Below are 23,100 nucleotides of genomic sequence, written 5' to 3' on the forward strand. Positions count from 1 at the left end.
GCAACAACAGGGTAAATACTGTAAGGAGAGCAAAGCGTGGCGAGCAATAATAACTGTAGCAATATTACAAAATCGCATTGGTCCGAGACTCGTAAAGCCTCAACTACACCAACAACAACAACACGTTTCAACTCAACACAACAACAATGAGATAATAAGGCCCACAAAACACCAACAACAAGTCGGCACGAAAAGTTGTTTCAACGAAACAAAATATAAAACAAAAACCAGCTCGACTCAACTTCAACAGGGAAACAAGCCCATTTTGTGGGCTCAACTCGGGCAAGACAAAAGTATTTTTTTTTCCTCCTTCTTTATAGCCAACATACCCAAGATCCTGCTCTAGAAATCTTGTTCCCAGCAGAGCCCTAGAGTTTCCATCAACTTGGCCAAAATGTCTACCAAAATCTCACATTTTCTCTTACTTGATTCACCAATTAGCAAGTTCACAACTAAAACTTGCTTATGAAGTAATAATTATAACCAAAAAATAAACAAAAAAAAACTTTAAAAAAAACTTGTCTGCAAATTAGTAAAAGCCAACTCTACAACTTTTTGTTATGTGAGGTAATAATTAAAAACCAAAGATCAAACAAAATTAAGGCTTGTAGTTGTTGTGTTTTAAGGTTTATAGCTCTCCCTGACATGTGCCACAAAAAATCTAAAGATATTCCAAAAGATTCAAGTAATCTTTTCAAAAAACTAACCAGTATTCTTCTGTCAAAAGTTGTCAAAAAATCTCAAAAAATCAAAAAAGATATTTAAAAAGATTCAAGACTTCTTTCAAAAATTAATGTCCCTATTCTTTTAATATTTCACCTTTTTTTTTTTTTTCATTTCAAAAACTCTACTTACTTTCTGCTACTATTTCAGTAGCAATTCAAAATTTTGTTGAAATTTTTTAGTTTTTTTTTGAAAAGCACTTTTTTTATGCGTTCACAAAAACACTTGTTGATCAGATTTGGAATAAATTTTAGAATTTTTTTTTCAAGAACAGTTTTATGAAAATTTCTACAATATATTTTTGTTGTTCCGTTTTTTTCAGAATTCTTTTGAGAAAACACAGGCCCTAAGATGGGGGTTTACGGATCCGGAATCGGGGAATCGTGGTCGAATCGGTGGCCGTAACTGGAGCCGTATTTCCAGAGCCGGGACACACGGAGCACGCACGAACCACGAGCGGAACAGAACGCAACGGAAAGAAAGACGAGCAGCGATTAAGCTGGAGGCGGTCAGTGAGCAAAGATTAAATACGGCGTGAAATTTGCTTGGCAGTGAATTTTTTTCTTCTTATTCGCTTATTCTTTGTTATTTTATTTTATCATTCTTATTTAATTTTTTTTCTTGACTTTTTTTTTGTAAACGAAATTTATTTTTCACTCAATTTTGTTTCATGGGGCAGCGCATTGCTTTTATTATTACTTCCCCGCCTTCTGGGTGGGCGGGATGCAGCGGGGTCGATTGGGGCGGGGGGGAGGCGAGGGCTCAGCGCTCAGAACACAAAAAAACATAAACAATAAAGAGCGCAGCAGCGACGCCGACTGCTACTGCTACTGCGACTTCGACTTTGACTGCAACGGTGACTGCGGCGACAACGTTAACAATTCGAATTGGCAAGTGGAAGCGGGATGGGCAGATCGGAGTTAACTGAAATGGCAGATTCACTTTTTTTTTTTTGAATAACTTTTTTTATTTCATTTTTTTTTTATTTTTTGCACGATTCGATTACGAAAAACGGGCTAAAGAGTGAGCGAGAGATTGCGAATTGAGCTTGTTTTCGAGCTGCCTGGGGATTTTGTTGGGGAATTGCACTTTTGAGATACTTTTGACGTCACTGCACTGGGATAGAATTATTCGCTCTTTAATGGATTTTCGACTTGATTGGAAGTTAATTTGAAGGCTTTTAGCCGAGCATTATCCGAAACGATCGTAACCGATTTTTGAATTTGATTTTGAGTCTGTGTGTGGCTAGGTCGTTGAATAATTTTTTTGTGGCCGTCTACGGAAACAGGTCGGCGCACACTAAAGTTAACGTTCGCTGGCCAGCTCGGCGGAGTCCAAAATTGATCCAAAGCTGGCGGGCTGGCGGTGGAAACGAGACGGCCAAGCCAACTGAGAGCGGAGCTTTGGGCCCCAACCGAACCCCCGATCGTTGGCTGCTAGACGATCTGAGCCAAAGCCAAAGTCAAAAGCCTTGAAAGCTCTCGGATGAAAGCGAAAACCGACAAGAAACACTTGCATTTTTCTTACCATGGCTCAAGCTTATGCTTTGAGCCAGCTTTTGTGAGCCCTCTCAGCGCTCAATTATGTGCAGCTCACTATCTCACACTCACACTCACACTCCACGTTGAATGACTTTTTGAGTCAACTACGGAATCCGGATTGATTAATGTTGTAAAAATCGGACTTAATTAATCTCTGAGCACTGGGGAATCTTCACATTGAAAGCGTAACTCTGAAACATTTGACATTGTTAAATTGGCGAATCGAATGTAAAATTAATTAAGTGCCTGCCATTTGGGCATTGACATCGCTGACACTTACAGGCAGGAAAACGAAGCTAGAACACCAGGTTCCTAGTCGTGAGGCATCTCTAACGGCAGATGCAGCTTGATAGATTGATCTAAAAAGTCAGTCATTAGTCAAGGTGAGATCCCATGTCCCAGCTTCCTCTCAAAAAAAAAACTAATCCTAAGTTCATCGACTGCTGTGATGCTGTCGATTATTTATGTTCTCATTGATAAAAATCGCATTTAACTCCCACGTGGATTTATGCTCGTAAAAAATATTAAGATCAAAATATTAAGATCGATCCGTACAAAGTGGGACAATTAAAAAGGTAATTGTCACACATTGAGAGATCGATGTGAAGATCTCAATGAGTCGAGTGGCTCACTGAACCTTCTACGTAAGCCCGGCAGCTGTCCCAGCAGGATAATCGATATTTTTTTGGGTGAAATGGCAATGAACCGATGATCACTGGATGGATGGATGAGTCACTGGGTCCACACGAGGGAGTTCGTCCGGAGACAGCCTCCCACACCGCCAAATCGAGATCATTTGCATGCTGGAATCAACCCGAAGCGAACCATGGAAGTCACACATCTCGGCTCTGGTATCTCGAGTGTAACATTTCAGGCGACATTTAACTCGGAGCTTAACTTGTCGATACCCATCTATTAATGAGCTGTGAATTCCACACCCGCCTCCCACTACCACCCTAATCAGCCGGGTCTAATCGCCAATCTTAAGCGTTGCCCAAACTGGTTTCGTTTTGGCAATTGAACTCATTACTTTTATGCGGATTTCGTGTTAATTACTTTGCATTTGTTTACATTATCTTAAATTTGCTGTGTTTATTGGCCAAGTATCTGACTTTCTCACAGCCCGCCAGGCTCGAATCCATTAAATATTATTTGACACATTTTCCTCTTGACAGCTTCGGGGTATTCTGTTCAGAATTGTTGAACCCTAAACGAGTTCTACAAAAGGATGAGTCGTCGTCGCGTGAGACACATTTTTCTTCGTCGACAAAAATAATGAATTGTCTTTGAATAATTTCTGTATTGTTTACTGTGATAAATTAAAGAAAAATTCATTTTTTAATTAACAAAAGGGTTACATGAAAAATCAACAACAGAAATTTGAACCGAGGAGGAAATCTGGAGGTCATTGGTATCACCCAAGATGTCATTTAATCAAAATATTTTTTATTGTTAACTGTTCACACAAATAGGCGTACATTTATCCATGTCAAACCAAAGGGTCAATGTCAATCTGCCCGCATCCATAACCCCTACAAAAAAACCAAAACCCAAAGAAAAAGGTGGAGGAGAGGTGGAGAAAGATGAAGAGTTGGCCAACCGCAGATTTGGTATGTATCTTCGATAAAGAGGTTAACAGATCACCGGGTGCAGCTTGTAATCCCAGCTTCTCCCACTCCTCCATTAAAAAAAACATATACCAGACCTTAACGAGGCGTCAACGAACACAAATGATACATAAAAAGCATAAAAAAACGAAACAAAACCCATTTAAAAATCCATCCCAGCTGTGTTCGATATATATTTATGGAGCTCTTCCCCCAACACAAAATTTCTACAAAAATATACAAAGAAAAGCTATAAAAACTTTGCATAATTTTCAACATTTCACGCTAGTTTGGCTCTTTGGTTTGGAAACCTCCAAATCCGCCAACGAAAACTTTACGAAATTGTCAAACAAAACGTTTGCTTTGCTATTCAAATGATGTAATAATCCCGGCAGCTAAACAAACTAATCAGGTTCACAGAATATAAAGCACTTGAATAAAATTATGAATTTCGAACAAGTGGAGCGGATAAACAGAGTCCCGATTTGAACTGAAGAAAAATGTTCATAAATTTTAGGGCAGACACGCCGAACAAGTTGAACAAAATTGCAGTTGAAATCGATTATATTATTATTTCCATTATGTCAGGTCGACAACAACTGTTGGCGACTACCAACTGCACAGTTTGTGGCCAAAAAGGCACCGCCGTTAATTCAATCTGGCCCATAAACTGGGTCTCTTTCTCCCCTCTCCTCCGGTTCATATAGGCATCTCTTTACCCCTTTTCTGGTTTATTTGGGGTTTGTTAGTCGGGCAAACAAATCTATAAATATGCATAAAGTTGGCTTAAAGACAGGCGCACACACTCGTTTAGCTATGCTATTTGGCTCCTGGTCTTGCGAAAGCCACGGGCAAAGCCCCAGGCACTTAGCCTGGTTCGAACCAGTACCATTCCGCTACTACCACTGCAACTGATGGCCAAGTGCTGGTTGCAGCTTTTGATTGCTTTCTGACTCAAGGAAGTGACAAGGAATTATTTGATTGTTTTCGCGATTTGGAATGTAAGCACAATCATAATAAACTATTTTTAATGGGAAGCCATTGAGAATTGTTTGGTTGTGTTGCCAAAACGTTTGGCCTAAAATACTTAAAACAAACAAAGTAGCTATGGATTTAAAATCAACACATCTTACAATGTGTAAGGCTTACATCGTACAGCTACTAATCATTTTAAAAAAGTCGGTATCTCCAACAAAAGATTTTTCGCTTGGTAAAATTTTATTTTCAAAAAAATAAAGTAAATAAAATTTTGAACATTTTTATTATTCAACCTTTGAAGAAACAATGCTGCGTTATGTATATATTTATTACGGTATCCTTTCTCCAGGCTGGTTTACAATGCGGGCCTGCACCCAGCGCCAAAATGACTTAATTGTCATGTGGCTCAAATATTGGATAGTGTACGCTCTGCTACAGGCCTTAATGTGTATAACAGACTCTATTTACGGCGAAAGGATTCTCTACACCATTGTGAAGCTGGTCCTATCCGTGTGCCTGTGGTTTAGCGTACCGTATAGCACCGACTATATGTACACTCAAATCGGACAGCATTTCTGGGATATACTTAGACCCATCATCATATTTGGATATCAGTTAGCAAAATTTCTACTCCGGCTTATTGCCTTCTTCTTGCAATTGACTCTCGCAAGTGCTCCTAATGATTCTGACGGAAGAGGAGATCAAAAACGCGAGCCTCTTGTGGATGGCCAACAACTCCAGCTAGAGCTTAGCAAGCTGCCGACTGGTATAGAGGGGGATGAAGCTGAGATGCGCCACAATGTAGAACCAATGGTCCGCCAGATCGTGCCCGGATCCTCAACTGACCAAGTCAATGCTTTGGAAACGCCGGACCAAGATTCAATGAAGAGCATCGTCGAGTATCTGAACAACAAACTTGAATATTCCCAATCATCGGAGCAATGCATATCTCTCACCGAAGAGATTACTAACTAATGTTAGTAATCTGGACCAAAAAACAAGACATTAAATATCTGGAATCTGATCTGGGATTAACCGATACCCCGCGGTTGATTCATTTTATGGGATTTCACACAGAAGCAGCCGTCAAACGGACAACATTAATCGTTAATTAGAAAAGTTCATTGCCAGAAAGGGGTACACGTTAATTGATTCATGAATCGGCGCCAGAAATCGATGATCACCGATTATCGGTAGCAATTTGTTGGCCAATGGCCCACATTGTTATTACAAATTGGCGGACAAAGTTGTGTGCCGATAATAAGTTAAAAACAAATCTGAACGCTTACACTTGTCCCGGTTCATCTTCCTGCCCTCGGACATCTGGAAGGTGCAACTGATTAATTACAGACGAGCGGCGACGGCAAGTAGACTGCACAAACAAAAGACTGAAGCAACGAACTCGAAAGGACGCGTGTTGTGGATTTTTCAATAATGATTTTGCACTGTTCGGAATGTTGTGCTGACTACAATCTTAATGCAATTAGCACACTATTAATCTTGATCAAAAACCGAAATTCAACAACTTTGGAATAACAACCACAATGTAAATGACGCATTCGTCACCCCGTCGTAAAACAATTTGTTTCAATTTTATATATCGATGACTTTTCGTGTTAATTTTCATCATCATCCCCACAGGGGTCGAATCAAAGTTCTAGAAACGTTAAGCCGATTTATTGTTGAGATAAATACTCTGTGAATTTCCTGTATTTTATAAGATTATGCGTTTATAAATTAAATAAAGTGTTAATTTATTGTAACAGAAGGAATTATTGCTCTTTTTTTATGAGAACGATTAAATTGTAATTTATTGAATAAAATATATAAAATAAATCTCGGATTTGGAGAAAAATTTATGGGTTAAATATAAAAAGATCCTATGGTTTCAGGATCCAATCTGACTTCTCAGGACTCGGTCCAGTTCAGTCCAAATAATTGACAGTTCCAGGTAATTTGGTCAGCTGCTTTTGCACCCACACCGTAGTGTCATTAACTTCTATCCAAAGTTCCTTCGCCTTTGGCCGGACTTTTCTCGCACTCCCCAGATTGAATGCTTGGGGCGAGCATCATTTAAATTTGGGTTAATCAGCGATAAAGCGCGCATTGCCATCGACTTGCATTGAGAACAACAACATGGCCAACAATAACAACACCAACAATGTTCAAAACAGAGTGCGAAATAAATATTTTACATTTACATATTTTGTAAAAACAAAAGAAACAAAACTTAAGAAAATAAAACAAAAAATAACAATAATAATAATGTGCAATTAATAAATCGGCTTTGTCTCGCAACGCTAATTGTTTGCCATTAATTTGCATAACAAAATTAATTGGCGGCATTTATGCAAATCCTAAAATCTTACAAAAAATCACTTCCTAGGCGATGCGCCTGCCAAAAGATGACACCCCAGTGGAGCTCAATTCGGAGCCAAAGCCACTTGAATCGAAGTTCAAGTTTTTGCAATTGACCCACAAATTAATTATGCATGCAAACTGTTGGTAATTGTGGCTTTTTGCCTTTTTTTTTGTAGCCTTTTACAATCGCCTTACGCGTCTACGTAATGTTCCCCTTGGCTCTCTATTATTTTCCGCGTTATTTCCGTCAACATTTCATTTATCAGACACAATTACAATTGATTTGGGGTTTCGGTTTCAATTGCTCAAATATTTTTGTGAATGGTATGGGAACCTTTTCTGTCTTTGAATCGAATGCTGATGGCTATTTGAATACCTATCCGAAATGTCATGAGCGTTCAGGCAACTGGGCAGGGTCATAACTATTGCCTTTTTCTGGGTCTTTGTGTGAAAGAAATTTCGGGTCGAAAATCGATCCAAATCAGAAGCCTAATGGTTCCTAACCTTGGAGCTGTCAGCAGTTGACCTCAGGTGCTTTCATTTTATTTCAATAAAGCAATTCCCACGTGTTAGAACCGTCAATTTATTAATACGAAACAATAAACATTAATAACATTACGTTTTGGAAACATTTTATTACAATTACAAAGGGTTAATCAATTCGGAAAGCTCTTTTACAGCCAGTTAACAAATTTATGGCAAATTTATTAATTGGTTTATTGCACCGCAAACGATGTTTTATTACAAATATGCGAATAATATTTAATTTGGTTATTGCTTTGTTAACGATACTCGGTTATGGAAAAGTATACCTTAACCAAGGCCCGTTCTTTTCCCTCAAAGCTAAAAGTGCTGAAGAGAGCATAGTCCCCAGAGGGTAAAGGCATCAGGTCCAGGACCTTTACTGGAAAGCGGAAGCGCTCTAGGATCATTTCTTGCTGAAATTTTAAATTATAATAATTGTTAAACTTATAAAGAGTTATTTAAAAACTTACAGGCAATGGACATCTATTGACATTGGTACGATTCGCGAAACTATTGAGGATGATGTTCACAAAAGGATGATTCCGCTTCTCCAAATACTCGCAAACATCCGACTGGCAGACATTGTAAAGGAAGGGCTTATAACCACTGGCCTTCTTCAGCAATTGTAGACGCATCTATTAAAGAAACATATAGTGGAAAATATTTCAGTTATTATATATATATATATATATTCAGTTATTCATGAACTAGGTAGGCATAGGTTTTGATGGCAAGATCTTCTCTGTTCTCTGAAGGATTTCCTTTTAGTTTGCCGTGTGTACATCGTTTGATGAGTACAAAATTTGTAATAGACATATGAAATAAATTTAGTATTAGTGTAACATCAAATCATTTCCCGTCACACAACTAGGCGACACCCGCTCTTGGTTTGAAGACTCGCTTTGTTCGTTTTTTGGCCAGGAGGAAGTTTTGCTATCTGAATGCAGATGGAGATGTGTATCTTCAGTTGTGTGACTCGTTTCCTGTTCTTTATTTACGGAACTTTGGGTCCGGCGTATCACACCTACAAGACCCTCAACACCGGGGATGATGCGTTCCTGGCCTGGGCCAAGTACTGGATAGTCTACGCTTTCCTCATCACCATCGAAGTCCTGGCGGATACTTTCTTCTCGTGGCTGCCGCTCTATACGCCCACCAAGCTGCTCCTGGTTCTGTGGATTGTCCTTTCCGCTCCGGCAGCCAATGTCTGGATGTTTGACGCAATCCTTCGCCCGGTGCTATCTACGCGACAGGACCAAATTGATAACTTCCTGAACCGCGGAAAGGATAAGATCCTGGGAGACATCGTCCATTTGATGACATTACTGGTGATGCGCGGTCGAGGCGTTGTGGTGCCATTCATCGCCCAGATGTGGAATAGGGGGAGCACAATGAAGTCCACGGAAGATGATCTGGCCGCAACAAATGGGGAGGATAACGAATCGCATGAGGGATCAGAGGAAACATCGGCCAAAAATCTATCCATCTGTTCCAGTCCCTTGGTCAGCTCGACTTTCGCCAATGATGACAGTGATGTCTTCCAGCTTTCCGTCTCTAAGGCCTCCACACATCTCCACCACCAATCTAGCCTCTCGCTCCACGACCTGCCGAGGAAAAAACTCGTTCGTCCCATACCCTGTCAGTCGCCAATGCAGCGCAGAGTCTCGCGCAAAGTGGGCAAGAGGCTCACAGAAGAAGCCCACCATCCCTCAGGATCAAACCTCGCCCTTCCGAAAGAGGAGCTCTTCGACGATGTTGAGGATCTGCTGGCCAAATCCCAGAACGAGACTCCCAGCCAGGATGTTCATGTACAGCATCAGCACTTCCATCGCCGGCGCTTGACAGCTCCATAATCCACCCACCCGCTTTGGGGACACACCCCTGGCCATCTTTTGTTCATTACTTGTTGGTCATGAAAATTCAAAATGGAGAAACGTTCTTGCTTTAGCCTCCTGACCCGTTTTAAATTCCATCATTGCACATAAATTGTTTACAAGTCGTTTGTGGTTGTGATTCATCCAGAAATACCACACTTTTGAATCCGCCATTTAAGTTAAAGAATTTTAATAAAGAGAGAACTTACCGAAACTGGTCGCTTGGGCCACCTAAATATGTTGACCCTCAAACTCATTTCGACTACATCCCTCTTTACGGCGTACAGGCGGCAGAGGGTGAAGTTTGTGAAGGTTTCGTCTATACTGAAGCATTCGACGTTCGTGAACTTGGATACCCCCTGGACCTGGAGTGAGTACTAGAGTTAGCGCTGGATTCCGCATCCGATGCCTGCTCTTACCTGCAGAAAATGCCAGAGTGCAAAGCAGAGGAGCAAACGCCCCAGCGTAGCCATAACTAGAGTTACTGAAGCCCGCTTAATGACTGGAAAATGGATCATCATTTGGACCGAGCCAGAGATCAAGTCATCCGTATAAAATAGCCGATACGAATCAATCATTATGGGCAATCATGAATTCAGTTAATTATATGCATTTTGCTTGTGTAGTATGTTTTTAATTAAACAAAATCGTATTGTTCTGTATCCAACAGGCGAGACTTAACTAAAACTAAGCAAAGATAACCTAGATTAGGGTAGTGTGTGAGTTTGTGTTTGTTTGTGAGTGGGTGGTGTAGGTGTGTTTATGGGATGTATATGGAATTATATTCTGGAGCGGATCCTAATCACTGCCCTCATCATCATCATCCTCCTCCTCATCTTCATCGCTGGCATTGCTCGCCTCCTCGCTGTCCTCCGCTTCACTTTCACTCTTCTTGGACTTGCTCTTCTCGTCGTCGCTGGACTTGCTCTTCTTCTTGGCAGGCTCTTTGTCCTTGGACTTGGCCTTGTCCTCATCGGTGCTGGAATCGTCATCGGATATGTACTCCTTGCTCTTGAAACCGCTGCCTGAGCTGTTGGCCTTTTTGGTTGGCGATGCATCCGATTTACGTTTCTTGCTGGCTTTGGCTCCCTTTTCGTTGTCACTGCCACCTCCCGAGGGTTTGTAGTTACGCATCTCCTCCTGGTACCGCAGCTTGTCCTTGGCCGCCGCCTCTTCCCACTTGGACTTGTCCTTCAGCTCCTTCCACATCTCGCCACCCTTTTTGGCGATCTCAGTCACCTTTATTCCAGGATTATCCTTTTTGATTTTTTCGCGCGTGTCGTTCAGCCACAACATGAAAGCGGTAGTGGCGCGCTTCGGCTTATCGGACTCCTTCTTCTTGGTTGCTTTTTTCTAAAAAAAAAAAATATAATTTTACAATAATGGAAAATATAAGTAGGACCTCCACTTACAGTTCGCTCCGTCTCCTTGTGCTTCTTCTCTTTCTTCTCCTTCTTCTCCGCCTTCTTTTCCTTGTGCTTCTTCTTGGCACCGTCACTATCGCCTCCACCGCCACTGGCATCGCTGTCATCCTCCGAGTCGCTCTCCACATTGCTGTCATACTCCTCCGCCACATCCGACTCATTTTCGTTGGGCTTGAAATCCTCATCGGTGGACTCTTCATCCGAGTCATCGCCATCATCGTCCTCTTCCTTCTCCCTGGCCTCCGCCTTGAGGCGAGCCAAGTAGGCATCGGGCTCGTTCTCGTTGTCCGAATCGCCAAAGTCCACGTCCTTGTAGCCACTCTTGTCCTTGCCCATGTTGCTTACATGCAACTTCTTCTGTGTAATGAAGTCGAAGAGTTTGGCGTACTCCTCCTTCTCGATGGAGGAGAAGATGTGGACGGTGCCGTTCTTGAGGGTCACCTCAAAATCGAAGGACCGCGTAGAGCCGCCGCTGCGGGCAAAGTTCACTGAGCTGATCTCCTCGAAGCGAATGTGTAGGGGCGGCTTGTGGATGTAAATGAAACCTCTTTCCAAGGGATACAGATAACCTGCGGCGGCCTTGAAGGAGCAGCCCACTGCCGCTGTACCAGAGTGCCCAATAAAGTTTCCAGGCCCTGTGATCTTCCGTCCGATTAGCACCTTCATCACCTTGCCCATCACCTCGTACACCGGGCCCGACAGTTCTTTTTCCAGTTTGCCCTCGTACTTGTCCCTCAACTCCTCTTCTGAGAATGGCAACTCGATGGTGGTTTCCTCATCCGGAGCAAAGAGCAACACCAAATAGTGATAACGCGTCTGACCCTGCTTGATGGGCGGATCCAGGGACAGCACAAAGAACATCTGGCGACTGTCTTTGTGGGGCAACATGAAGAGTCGCAGCACCGAATCCATGGGAATCTTGTAGTCGAACGTTTTGCCGTGCAACTGGAAGAATGTCGAGAAGATCTTGATGTCGTAGCGACCACGCGGTGTAAGGATCTGGATCTCCCTGAAGATGGCAATCGATTCGCCGGACGCCGAGATGACCGACGCTTTGTTCATCACGTTCTGATGGAACTTGTCCACCGGATCTTCATCCGCAGACTCCACGGCGGGAATGTGAAAGCGCATCTCAAGCAAGCCCACAGGCGCATCGTCATTCTGATGAAATTCTAAGGTCACCTCATTCTTGCCAGTGACGCACTGCGACACATGAGATAGGGGTACCTCGAAAATGGTCTTCGATTCCTTATCGAAGCTCAGGACAGAGCCCATGAAGCGGGCTGTGCCCCAGTTCCAACCCTTGACGCACATCTCCTTCTCAACCATGTCCTGCGAGTAAGCATCCTTGATGAACTTGCCCAGCTTCTCGTTCTCGCTGTCGCGGAATCCTGTGAAACGGTGCAACACTCCGCTTTTGGTGAACACGCGCAGGCCCCAAGTGCCCACAAACTTTTGCGAGTTGATTAGATCGATGTCATCGGCAGCAATCTGTTCCACCTTGCCGGTCTTTGTGTTCTTGAAGATGATGTGCTGTTCTGTCAGCTTGAGACGCCCAGAGCACTATTTCCGAGAAAGGGAGAGGGAAACACCGGAGTCAGACAAGAGTGTCCAAAATATTTAAGACGTTTGCAGCAACTTACCAAGACGCCGCGGACTTCTGAATTGATGTCGTTGTACTCCAGAGAGTCTGTCATGTTGCTGTGCGGTTTAATTCCAAATAAAACTAGTTAAATAATAAATTACAGCTCTTTGCCAAATGATATTAAATTCGCATCAAATCGAGAAATGCCAAAACGCCGACAACGAATAACAACACTGCGCGCCAATTTAAGGTTAGAAATATCGGCCTGGATCACCCTGTGGGCATTCTGTTGCTTTGCAGCTGTTCGTGGTTCCGGCGAACTAGTTCCCGGTTCGATAAATCTTTGTTTACTTCCACAGCCGCATTGGAAAATAAGTTATATTTTTGTTTATATTGAATAAAGTTACTAAGAGTAGTTTTCCTAGCCATGCAGCGTGGTAAGATCTCCTTCGGGAAGATCCAACTGAATGTCAACAAGGCGCCGGCATTACCAAAAGAAAATGCGGAAGGGGAGGCGAAGCAATCCTCTGAAGAAAGTGGCAGCAGCGGAGGATTCAAGAAAATGGACAAGCAGCAGATGATTCGCCAGATTGAGGACGTAGCTGAAGATCTTGAGAGCCAGCACTTAAAAGAAGTAATGGGCATCAGTGGATTTGGCCGGAAGGCCGCAAAAACATTTGACATCAGCGAGCAAATCGCCAAGGCGCGAGTCACACGGCCAGGACTTGAAAAGAAGGAAGAATCTGACACAAAAACAGAGGAAAAGGAGGATGATGAGGATGTTATCGGACCCTTACCACCTGCAGCAGCCGATGAGAAAGAAAAACCCACAACAGAAACCACCAAAAAGGAGAACGACTCTTCCGATGAGGATGACTCCTCTGACGAGGATTCCGATGACGAAAAAACTCTCGCCAAGCGGATACCCTACACCCACGAGGTAAAGATGCAGCACGGATCGAGAGCTGTGTTGGCACTCGCCGGAGATCCGTCGGGCGCCCGTTTGGTCTCCGGCTCCATTGACTACGACATGTGTTTCTGGGACTTTGCCGGCATGGACTCTGGTATGCGGAGCTTCAGACAACTGCAGCCCTGCGAGAATCATCCGATTCGTTCCCTCCAATACTCAGTTACTGGTGACATGATTCTGGTCATCTCAGGAAATGCTCAAGCGAAGATTCTGGATCGCGATGGATTTGAGAAACTGGAGTGCTGCAAGGGTGATCAGTATATATCGGACATGTCGCGCACAAAGGGTCATGTGGCGCAGCTAACCTCCGGCTGCTGGCATCCCTTTAATCGGGAGCAATTCCTCACGGCAGCCCTGGATGGTACTCTTCGCATCTGGGAAGGATTAAAGGCCAAGGAGCAGTTGCAAGTCATTAAGACTAGAGCCCAGGGCGGTCTGAGAACAAACGCCTCCTCTTGCAACTACAACAGGGACGCCACACTGATAGCAGCTGGTTGTGTGGATGGTTCCATACAGACGTGGGACACGCGGAAGATGTTCGTTAGCACCACCCATTGCGTTCGTGGAGCCCATCAGAAGGGCTCGGAGATCACATCCATAGTGTTCTCGTACATGGGCCAGCAACTGGCAACCAGAAGCAACGACGAGACCATGAAGCTGTGGGACCTGCGCCAGTTCAAGCAACCACTGTACACCTGGACGAATCTGTTCTCTCGCTACGACACCACAGACTGCTGCTTCAGTCCGGATGATAGGATGCTGGTCACTGGCGAATCGCTGCCCAAAGGTCAGACCGAGGCAAATCTTTATTTCTACAGCACCAAGAGCTTCGAGGAGGTTCAGCGCATCCCCGTTTCCAACTCACACATCATAAAGACCCTCTGGCATCCGAAACTCAACCAGCTCTTCGTCAGCAGCGGAAACGGAATCATTAAGTGCTACTACGACGAGCAGCGCAGCATCCGTGGCGCCAAGTTGTGCATTGTGAAGACGCATCGCAAGCGGCAGCAGATGGAAATGGTGCAGGTGTCTCAGATCATTACTCCGCATTCCCTGCATCTCTTCCGGGATGAGAAGACGCGCTCCTCGCGCAAGAAGATGGAGAAGGCTCGCATGGATCCCGTCAAATCGAAACGACCAGATTTACCCATCACCAGTGGTCAGGGTGGACGAGTCGCCAGCTCGGGTGGCACTCTCTCTTCATATGTCATCCGGAATCTGGGCTTGAGTAAGCGTGTTGATGACGACCAGGATCCCAGGGAGGCCATTCTAAAGTTTGCCAAGGACGCAGCCGAAAATCCATACTGGATAGCTCCTGCCTACAAGCAAACCCAACCGAAAGCTATCTTCTCCGAGGAGGTTGCCTCAGATGAGCCGGCCTCCAAGAAGCCCAAGTCCGAGGGGAGTAAATAAATAAACTTTGAACTGCTTAGCTATGTAAATAAATTCGGTTTGATAATCGAGCCTAGCTTAACTTTATTATAACAACGTATGGAGTGTTCTTTGGGCGGAAACTCAGACTACTGCCTCCTGTAAGCGATAGCAATCGGATGCAATCTTCCACTTGTCGTTCTCAGCGGTGACGATGAAGGACTGCTGAAAGTTGCGAATAGTCTGGTCCACGAACTTGACAGTGCCGCTGGCCATTACGAGGTAGGTCAGTTGATTAGCCACAGCAGAGTCCAGTATAGGCTGTGCGTCTAGGGTACTCATCTGGTGGCTAGAGGCTGGCAGCTCCAAGAAATAGCGCTCAATCATTTCACGTCCTGTGGCCCCATTTCCGTTCCAGCTGAAGATTGCATTGTCGATGTACAGACGCCCCATTTGCTACAAAGAAACTTCTGGTTATTTCGTATTCGGTTGAAAGTCCTCGAGAGTCTCAGACTTACGTGCCGGCGATTGTCCACGGAGGCATAGTACAGGCGGGTGAAATCCTCCGCTGTACGGGCGCAGCTCTCGATTTTGCCCTTGAGTTCCTGTTTGAGATCATAAATCATGCTTACAATGACAGTAAACTTATAAATTCATAAAACTTCATGCTTACCGCGTTCATTTTCGTCTTTAGTTGTAATTAGTATGACCGTATGACCAACACCTATCGTTTATCGAAAATATACCAAATATAAAAATATACCATTTTTCTAAATTAAGTGGTAATACTAAATTTTTCAAAAATGTAAAATATTTGAATACTTTTTAAAGGAAGAGAGAAGACATTAAACCTTTTTTTTAATAAAACCTAGAAATAAAACAACCAGTAAGCAATATATTTAACAGATTTTTATTTCTAATTATATTTCAAGTTACAAGTAGATAAATTTTAAAGCATAGTGATCACAATTTGAAAGATTTAACTTAGCACTTGAAGATTCCCTGTCGAAGTGGCCAACCTGGAGGGCACTGGAAAATCGATCGAGTTTAGAAACTACGAGGCACTGCGGCTAGATCTATGAGTACGTCTAAGACTACCTAGAAACTACAAAATCTATGGATATATCTGGAAACGTAACAGCCCGGTCTAAAAGCTAAGCATCCACCATTGGATTAGGCATCTGCAGTCGTTCCATTGGCTTTGATGGGCTGGAGAGGATGCAGTTTCACCGTCTTGTAGCCTCGGTCCCGTCGGAACCACAGCCAGTTGTCGCCGTTGAAGTAATCCTCGATGTGCTCCAGACTGCGACCCTTGGTCTCCGGCTGGAACAGGCACATAAAAATGGTCAGCAGGATGCTCGATACCCCAAAGACCAAGAACACTCCACGCATTTTGAGGCAAGCCTGCAAGGCGGGGAATTTCTTTGCGAAGATGAACAGGGCCACGTTCATGGAAGCAAACACACCTCCGGCGGTTCTGCCTCGAATCCTGGCCGGGAACAGCTCTCCGATCATGATGCCCGGCATTACCATTAGAGCGGTGTTGAAGACAATGTAACCCAAAAGGCACACACCGGCCACAAGAACATCGTAGTCCATTTTGGGCTGACCCACTCGGGCGTACATAAAGGCACTCAAGGCCAGACAAAAGACCCCAGAACCGATGCCCGAGATCATCATGATCCTGCGTCGACGGACAAAGATGAGGATAGCGCAGAATATCATACAGCAGACTACTCTGACTGCTGCTGTCCAAATCGCTGCTTTTTTGTTGTCAAAGTCCGCTCCGAATTCCGAGATTATATCGATGGCATAGAAGATCACAATGAAGGTGCCGGAGAACATCTGCAGCAGCGAGAAGACTATCACAATGACAAGGGGCTTCATAGCAACCCGTTGGCAGCAGAGGCGGAAGATGTTCTCGTTAGTCCGCGTAGTGGCCCGCTCCTTGGCCAGCCGCTGTTTCATGTCGTTGGCCTCCTTCTGGGCAGAGATCTCGCTGCCCCGCAGGAAGGTCAAGGCCTTGAGGGCTCTACTCTCGTAGCCATTGCGCAGCAGCCACGCAGGAGTTTCCGGAATGAGGTAGATGGACACAACGGCAGCCAGAGGTAGGATGTTGGCACACCACGCCACATTGCGCCAGTACATCATGGAGCCAAGGGAATAGATTAGCATAATGCCTGTGGAATATGCCACGTAAGGAGCTCCTATCAGCAAACTCCTCAAATTGGGTTCCGCTGTCTCAGCGATGTAGACCTGAAGGAGAAACGAGAATTTAAGTTAGCTATAATGTCTTTAGAAGAGTTAAACTAATTTAAACCTGATCTAAACATAATTATTCAGTTCCTAAATCAAATAGACCCTGAGTCTCACCTCAAGAACTTTCCCCAACAAAACAATTTCATTAATTTGGGGGCCACAACTACACAAACCTCTTAATTATAATCTCGAAATCTCGAATACGTGGATGATAAATAGCCTGGTGTCCCCAAAATTTCCTGGCTTTCTCAACAATAGAACGAGCCACTTCTAATCATACTAATAACATCAATAATGCCGGGGGATATCACTTTCCGATGTTTCCTAACCCTGAACCCCTGGACCAGAAGAACTTTCGCCAAAAGCAAACAATTTGATAAATTTGGGGGTCACAAAAGCATCAACATCTTAATCTGTGGGAACTCTTGGATGGTAATCATAAAATCGTAAATCATCATGCCACTGGGCTACGCAGTCAGCAAACCATTAATGAAAACGAAACTGTCCGGGAAACACGCGCAACAAGTCGACGCCCACCACCCGGTGAACGGTCACCCATTCAGTCACCCATCCAGTGCACCCATCCCGAAAATTACCGCATTATTATAGACTAAGGTCAAGAATCCGGAACTACTACGTCGAGCGTGTGTGGGCTGGCTAATGCAAATGATGCGCTGGCCATTTAAAGTCCCGGGGAAGTGATGACGCCGACGATTTGTCCGGCTATCGCTATCACTTTGGCCGCAAGATAAGTCACGGACATATCCATAAGATACATAAGTGAAAAGAATGAACAGCGCCGGCTGGAGACGCATTACTTATGTAGTATTTGTAGACACACAATGGAAGCGACCAGAGAAGCCGGGACAATAGACATGCGTCAAGTGGCCAATTGACGACCTGTCCACTGGCTGTCACAGCTCTTCCCTGGTCCCATACCGTAGTTCAAGGCTTTCCCGATTACGGTTAATGGGTCACTCGAGCAGTTTTGACTTGTGTCACGTACGGTTCCGGGTGTTGTGTGTGAACGAACCCCAAACTAACTGGCATTGGAATTCGCAGTGGGTCACTCACCTGGCCGGGTCCACCCAGAATGCCAGTGGCAAAGCCACACAGGAATCGGGCAAAGATCACGATCTTGATGTTCTTGGCCATGGCCAAAGTGCTCCAACCAAGAAAGAGGGGAACCACTGAGACCAACAGCGTTTTACGGCGTCCCAAATAGTCGGCTAAAGGCCCGGATAGCAGGGATCCAAAAGGAGTGGCCAAACTATGGACACTAGCTGTAATATAAGTATGAGTTTAGCTTAGTGTGGATATAGTTTGGTGTTTGAACCTACCGATCCATGATCCTGTTTCCACATCAATGGGAATTTCCGTGCTGTTTGTCAACTGGGGAATCAACACTGCCGAGAAGCCAATGGGCATGCCACATCCAGCGGAGAGTAATAGAACCGCACATGTTGCCAAGATCTAAGTGAAAATTAAATGAAAATGTATTCATAAATATTCGTATTCGCTACATGGTATATCTATCCTATGTGCATCTTAATATATAATCAAATATAACGATCGGTGCATCAATGTTGCCACTTGACCAGCAATTGCCGTCAATTGATGTTGCAATTGCATCATGAACAGCTATATTTTGATTTGCCCTGATCGTGATAAACGATCTGCGATGACCGCTGGCCATTGATTACCACATAGAGACTCGTGTGTTTATTTTAATTGAACCGCTATAGACACCCTGAAATTGAGTGACATTTCGTGCTATTCACAGAGTTTCCATTCGAATCAATTCGAGAGCCAGAGCCTGCGTCACATGGCCGCCACATGTAGCGCCCAAACGAAGCGTTTTCTAATCATTCCGTGAAGAAAGTTCAATTGCGTATCTTATCATTTTGTCCTTCACGGAATAATATTTAGTATCTGTCACGCATGTCGCACCCAAGTCCTAAAAGATGTTTCGTTGTTCGACAAGAAACTGACAAGATTAAACCTCCGGTTTGAAAGGTGTTAACCTGAGATATATGTACCATAGGTACTTCCTTTATTGGTCTGTGAACTCACCTGGTTTATCATTCCCTTGCGATTGGCCACATCATGATCCTGTTCATCGATGGTGGACAGTTTCCGGCAAGAGTAGCTGCTCACTTTGCATTGGAACTCCGCACCGGGCACCACATGGTAGGACATTTTGTGGGGCACAAACTTGATGTATTCCTCATCCCTACTGTATTAGAAATCAGAAAATTATATCATTAAATCACTTTATTTTAGCCAAAAAAACGTAGTAATGGTTAATGCTAACAGAGTGTAATAAAATAATAACAAATCGATTTCCATCAGACTGATTAGATAACCTCACCGAATCAATGCCCTTTGAAGTTGTGAGCTCTCTAGCGTTGAAACTAAAAATTCCGCTATTGTCAAGGTACTCCCAACACTTTTGTGGCTTAATGGGCGAATCAATTTGCAATTATTGGCAATTTCATGGCCACTTAGGGCCGAGGTAATGCAGGGCTCTCGTAATTAGAGCAGCTTTCACACGCCACTCGAAACGATCGAGTTGCACTTTGATGTTTTTTATTGCATTTTCAAAAAAAAAAAACAGGCCATTTTTTGTTGAGTCATGCTCTCGCTTTTCAAAATCGCCGGAAAGCAAAGCTTTAGCGCAAAAGAGAGAGAAAATCGCTTATTTTAGTGATAAGAAAACGCTTGCTGGTTCGATACGTCACTTTTAGAAACCAGCTGTATGTTTTAGTTTGTTTTGGCGATGAGATAATAAAAAACTTGGGCAAAAACAATAACTACTCCTCGATTGGGTGTGTATTTCGCCAGCGTTTCTCTCTCTCTCTCTCTGTCTGCCTGTTTTGCCAAAGCTTTTGTTTTGTTTATATTTCAACTGCTTTAATAATGTTAATGTATTGTTTCCAACGTCAGACAAGGTCAGCGGGGAGTCACGTTTAATGAACCGGATAATACTTTCTTTGCAAATTTTAGGCGTTATTTTTGACTTAATAACTTTGCCAAAATTAAGCTACACAAGACAATAGAATGGATTCGCGTTTGTAGGCCTAAAGTTTTTGTCACTTCCCATTGCCATTGATCTACAAAATGCAAACCTTGGACAGACTTCTAGCATTGGTCATACCATATCATGACAAAGCGTGCTAAGCATTGCCAAAATTTAAGTAAGACTACAATTTTTGGCCACAAAACTAAACCAAATATTTCCCATTGTTTTAACCGAACAATATTCATAAACAATATTGCATTATCAAGGAGGGAAATCGTCTGCGATTGATTAAGGAAGTACAAGTGATAAAGGCCGAGGTTCAATGTACCACAAACGAAACTTCAGGCCCAGACACAAAACAGGTATTTGCTTTGCAACAACAATTTGACAAAATTTGATAAGACAATCCCAAGAATTACTGTTAACAAGATGCGTACTTTTTAAAAAGCAAACTTTCCAATCACAATAAATCGGCGTGACTGAAGTCCAAGTCCGTTTGATCTGTCCCTCTGTAAACACCATACACAAGATGCTGATGTGTGAATTGACAAAGTCGCCTGCACGACTCAGCGAATTCTATAAACTGAAATGCTTACCATCTATTGACACCCCAAATTAGATAATTTAAGGCGCACACAACACAACCCTAGCGAATGAAACAATCATCTGCGAGCGTGCGGCTGCCAATCGAATAGTCGTCAAACAAATGATTTCGCTTAATTAAGGCAATCGGAGCTCTAGACTCTACAGTCTGAAGCCAACTGATGACTTAAGGGGACCCCAATCAAGGATTAATTTCACCATAGTCATTCCGGCATAAGGCCCACCCGGCGTATGCGTAATAACCGAATCGATTTTAATGGCCGAGCCTGCAAGATGCCGAGCGATAAGATAACGAAAAAAAACCACCAGCCGAGGGAATCTCGGTTAGCCGGTTAAAGGGTTATTCGAAACGAAAGGGCCATGGCAGTTATTAAGGGTAAACAAACCAATTAGTAATTTGGAAGAAGCCATTCTGCCAAAGAAATTTCATAATTTTTGGCAATATTCGGGAATGAGTAATCACCAATCAATCAACATGAAAAATAGCTTTAAAGGGAAGTACATAAAGTGACTTTATTATATAGAAAAGTCTTGAAAAAACCAATTAAACATTCATGAGCTCCAGTCATGTAATTGATTGAGGCGATAATAGGCCTAGAAATATTACACTCATCATGAAGTGCAAATAATCAATTAATTAAAAATAAAACAAATACCAAAACAAAGGTTAACTCTTGCTTTCAACCAACACGTGTTTTCTGTCTGGTAAATACCCCAATATCTAATCGGTCTGGGAACCAACATATACTATACTCTAACATCGAAGCCAATAATTTATTGTCATTAGTGAGGTATTTGAACGGAAATCTTTCCCTCGGGACCACTTCATTCATCAAAAAACAGGTGCAGAAACATATCGCAATACAAGCAATAATCATTTTTTCCTAGGGGGTACCTCGTCACAAGTCTGGCAATGAATTTTTCGAGGGTGCCTTATCGAGGTTGCCAAAAACTGGCCCTGTGGCCTAATCTAAGTCTGGAAGTACTTCAGAGGCCCGCCAACCCTCCATCTGGACCCTGGCAACACAAAATGCAGGCAAAGAAACTTGTTTGTGGTCGGTCGGCTGGGGTTTAAAGTCGAAGGGGATATTTTTAGCTAACCAGACAATATGAAAAAAAAATCACAAAAAATGCTGATGAGTGGACACAATGTTTTAGCACAGTGAACACCTTTGGTGTTTATTTATTTTTTTTTTTTGCTTTCCGCTTTGTTTGGATTCGTTTGATTACCTTTCGACACTCATTTTAGCTATCAATAATGTAGGCAAATTAGTTCAACTAGTTTCGGAATTAATTTGTGGAACTCTTCCGCTTATTTTTTTTTAGTTAATTTTATATAACTCGCACTAGACAAGTCCCGATTTAATGACTTTGATTCAGATGCATTTGTTAATCAAAACACTCGAAAGACAAGCGAAACACGCGATTGATATTTCCAAGTTCTCTGGAGAAGCTCTGGAAGGGAAGTGCGACTGCCAAGTCAGCGGAGCAACGACAAAACCATTTTCTGTCTGGCAAGTGGTTTAAAAGCGTCTTTTTATATACATACGAGCAGCGATCGCAACACGCACACATAAGCAATAATTCGCCGCTCTCTCGCCATTTTAGAGGGATAATACTCTCTCATATAAGTCTCTGAGGAAAACTTGATTGCAAAAACATTCCTGCTTGACCGCTAAATTCTACGGCAGCTGATCCAACAGCTGATCAAGCCTCAAACGGGTTTTCTGCATATATTCTCTTACTATTATATATTCTCTTTATGCCCAGAAAAACTTTTCAAAAAGCTTACTTTTTTAACTAGCCAAGACAGAAACCTGAAATTAAAAAAATATGAGATATTCATGGGGAGCCATATATGCATAGGCAAGAATCTTGATCAGGATGAAAATAAAGCCTAAAGGACTCCCTTTGGTGAACTTGAAATCGTTTGAAACGCCATATAGAATGCACTATATGGTCCCCAGCGATGTCTTTACCACAAAATGTAGAAAAATGCAGGAGGCCCCACATGACCCACAGAGAAGCCCATATCGTTGCCAAAAATTATCCGATGCTTAAGCGGAGTACCTTAAACGAATCGTGGATCGATTCTCCACAGACCTGCATCAAAATCTTGAAACATAATTTTTGTTAGATTTTTTGTCAAATTTTCTAAAGGATCCCCTTCAAAATGTCGAAAAATGCATTGAGGCCCCATATGACCCACAAGGAAGCCCATATATTTGCCGAAAATTATCCGATTCTTAAGCGGAGT

The 23,100-nt window shown here is 43.2% G+C and overlaps 8 protein-coding genes across 16 annotated transcripts in view; 3 read left to right on the forward strand and 5 right to left on the reverse strand.

The window, feature by feature from the left end:
* sona (sol narae) overlaps positions 1-2,699 on the reverse strand; it is a 45,298-nt gene extending 42,599 nt beyond the window's left edge. For 7 of the 8 annotated variants that reach the window (XM_043210363.2, XM_070277999.1, XM_070277998.1 and 4 more), the window contains exons 1-2: positions 2,545-2,699; positions 856-2,455 (exon numbers count right to left, since the gene is read on the reverse strand). The gene's annotated coding sequence lies outside the window, so the exon portion shown is untranslated. The remainder of the gene's footprint in view (positions 1-855; positions 2,456-2,544) is intronic. The other variant, XM_043210369.2, reaches the window with a different exon arrangement.
* Positions 2,700-3,607: 908 nt separating this feature from the next.
* Positions 3,608-6,621, forward strand: LOC108131498 (uncharacterized). 2 transcript variants are annotated; one of them, XM_070278927.1, is made up of 3 exons: positions 3,608-3,668; positions 3,737-3,874; positions 5,199-6,621. In XM_070278927.1, the coding sequence occupies exons 1-3, from the start codon at positions 3,623-3,625 to the stop codon at positions 5,822-5,824; spliced, it is 810 nt and encodes a 269-aa protein (XP_070135028.1). In that variant the 5' UTR covers positions 3,608-3,622; the 3' UTR covers positions 5,825-6,621. The 2 variants fall into 2 exon arrangements, with proteins under 2 accessions (XP_070135028.1, XP_017105886.3); XM_017250397.3 differs by lacking the exons at positions 3,608-3,668; positions 3,737-3,874 and adding an exon at positions 4,987-5,108.
* Positions 6,622-7,904: 1,283 nt separating this feature from the next.
* On the reverse strand, positions 7,905-10,197 carry LOC108131718 (uncharacterized). Its single transcript, XM_017250746.3, has 4 exons — positions 10,029-10,197; positions 9,819-9,974; positions 8,206-8,370; positions 7,905-8,148 (listed from the first exon to the last, which is right to left on the reverse strand). Exons 1-4 carry the CDS (start codon positions 10,185-10,187, stop codon positions 7,993-7,995), a joined length of 636 nt encoding a protein of 211 aa, XP_017106235.3. The 5' UTR covers positions 10,188-10,197; the 3' UTR covers positions 7,905-7,992.
* On the forward strand, positions 8,492-9,845 carry LOC108131716 (receptor expression-enhancing protein 2). Its single transcript, XM_017250745.3, has one exon. It carries the CDS (start codon positions 8,677-8,679, stop codon positions 9,586-9,588), a length of 912 nt encoding a protein of 303 aa, XP_017106234.2. The 5' UTR covers positions 8,492-8,676; the 3' UTR covers positions 9,589-9,845.
* A 6-nt stretch (positions 10,198-10,203) lies between the features above and the next one.
* Positions 10,204-12,869, reverse strand: Ssrp (structure specific recognition protein). The gene is made up of 3 exons (XM_017250743.3): positions 12,677-12,869; positions 11,022-12,596; positions 10,204-10,962 (listed from the first exon to the last, which is right to left on the reverse strand). Exons 1-3 carry the CDS (start codon positions 12,728-12,730, stop codon positions 10,408-10,410), a joined length of 2,184 nt encoding a protein of 727 aa, XP_017106232.2. The 5' UTR covers positions 12,731-12,869; the 3' UTR covers positions 10,204-10,407.
* Positions 12,870-12,933: 64 nt separating this feature from the next.
* LOC108131715 (gastrulation defective protein 1 homolog) lies at positions 12,934-15,076 on the forward strand. Its single transcript, XM_017250744.3, has one exon. It carries the CDS (start codon positions 13,046-13,048, stop codon positions 14,999-15,001), a length of 1,956 nt encoding a protein of 651 aa, XP_017106233.2. The 5' UTR covers positions 12,934-13,045; the 3' UTR covers positions 15,002-15,076.
* Positions 15,035-15,773, reverse strand: Nxt1 (NTF2-related export protein 1). Its single transcript, XM_017250747.3, has 3 exons — positions 15,633-15,773; positions 15,478-15,564; positions 15,035-15,415 (listed from the first exon to the last, which is right to left on the reverse strand). Exons 1-3 carry the CDS (start codon positions 15,639-15,641, stop codon positions 15,104-15,106), a joined length of 408 nt encoding a protein of 135 aa, XP_017106236.1. The 5' UTR covers positions 15,642-15,773; the 3' UTR covers positions 15,035-15,103.
* An 80-nt stretch (positions 15,774-15,853) lies between these two features.
* Positions 15,854-22,338, reverse strand: pippin. The gene is made up of 5 exons (XM_017250338.3): positions 22,074-22,338; positions 19,292-19,454; positions 18,559-18,691; positions 18,293-18,501; positions 15,854-17,215 (listed from the first exon to the last, which is right to left on the reverse strand). Exons 1-5 carry the CDS (start codon positions 22,085-22,087, stop codon positions 16,133-16,135), a joined length of 1,602 nt encoding a protein of 533 aa, XP_017105827.2. The 5' UTR covers positions 22,088-22,338; the 3' UTR covers positions 15,854-16,132.
* Between the last annotated feature and the right edge of the window lie 762 nt (positions 22,339-23,100).

Source organism: Drosophila bipectinata, chromosome 2R (assembly GCF_030179905.1).
Source record: "Drosophila bipectinata strain 14024-0381.07 chromosome 2R, DbipHiC1v2, whole genome shotgun sequence".
In the NCBI taxonomy this organism is placed as follows: domain Eukaryota; kingdom Metazoa; phylum Arthropoda; class Insecta; order Diptera; family Drosophilidae; genus Drosophila; species Drosophila bipectinata.

Excerpts from the sequence above, each read along its gene's own strand:
- LOC108131716 (XM_017250745.3), top strand. The coding sequence starts at position 8,677 with ATGCAGATGGAGATGTGTATCTTCAGTTGTGTGACTCGTTTCCTGTTC.
- Nxt1 (XM_017250747.3), bottom strand. Across the intron at positions 15,416-15,477 it reads CCGTGGACAATCGCCGGCAC|CAAATGGGGCGTCTGTACAT; the intron begins GTAAGTCTGAGA and ends GTTTCTTTGTAG.
- LOC108131715 (XM_017250744.3), top strand. The coding sequence starts at position 13,046 with ATGCAGCGTGGTAAGATCTCCTTCGGGAAGATCCAACTGAATGTCAAC.
- pippin (XM_017250338.3), bottom strand. Across the intron at positions 18,692-19,291 it reads GCAAGGGAATGATAAACCAG|ATCTTGGCAACATGTGCGGT; the intron begins GTGAGTTCACAG and ends ATTTTCACTTAG. Across the intron at positions 18,502-18,558 it reads GGAAACAGGATCATGGATCG|CTAGTGTCCATAGTTTGGCC; the intron begins GTAGGTTCAAAC and ends CTTATATTACAG.
- Ssrp (XM_017250743.3), bottom strand. The coding sequence starts at position 12,730 with ATGACAGACTCTCTGGAGTACAACGACATCAATTCAGAAGTCCGCGGC. Across the intron at positions 12,597-12,676 it reads CAGAAGTCCGCGGCGTCTTG|TGCTCTGGGCGTCTCAAGCT; the intron begins GTAAGTTGCTGC and ends TCTCGGAAATAG. Across the intron at positions 10,963-11,021 it reads ACAAGGAGACGGAGCGAACT|AAAAAAGCAACCAAGAAGAA; the intron begins GTAAGTGGAGGT and ends TTTTTTTTTTAG.
- LOC108131498 (XM_070278927.1), top strand. The coding sequence starts at position 3,623 with ATGAAAAATCAACAACAGAAATTTGAACCGAGGAGGAAATCTGGAG. Across the intron at positions 3,669-3,736 it reads ACCGAGGAGGAAATCTGGAG|GCGTACATTTATCCATGTCA; the intron begins GTCATTGGTATC and ends TCACACAAATAG. Across the intron at positions 3,875-5,198 it reads GTTGGCCAACCGCAGATTTG|GCTGGTTTACAATGCGGGCC; the intron begins GTATGTATCTTC and ends TCCTTTCTCCAG.
- LOC108131718 (XM_017250746.3), bottom strand. The coding sequence starts at position 10,187 with ATGATTGATTCGTATCGGCTATTTTATACGGATGACTTGATCTCTGGC. Across the intron at positions 8,371-9,818 it reads GGCCCAAGCGACCAGTTTCG|ATGCGTCTACAATTGCTGAA; the intron begins GTAAGTTCTCTC and ends TTTCTTTAATAG. Across the intron at positions 8,149-8,205 it reads TCAATAGATGTCCATTGCCT|CAAGAAATGATCCTAGAGCG; the intron begins GTAAGTTTTTAA and ends TTAAAATTTCAG.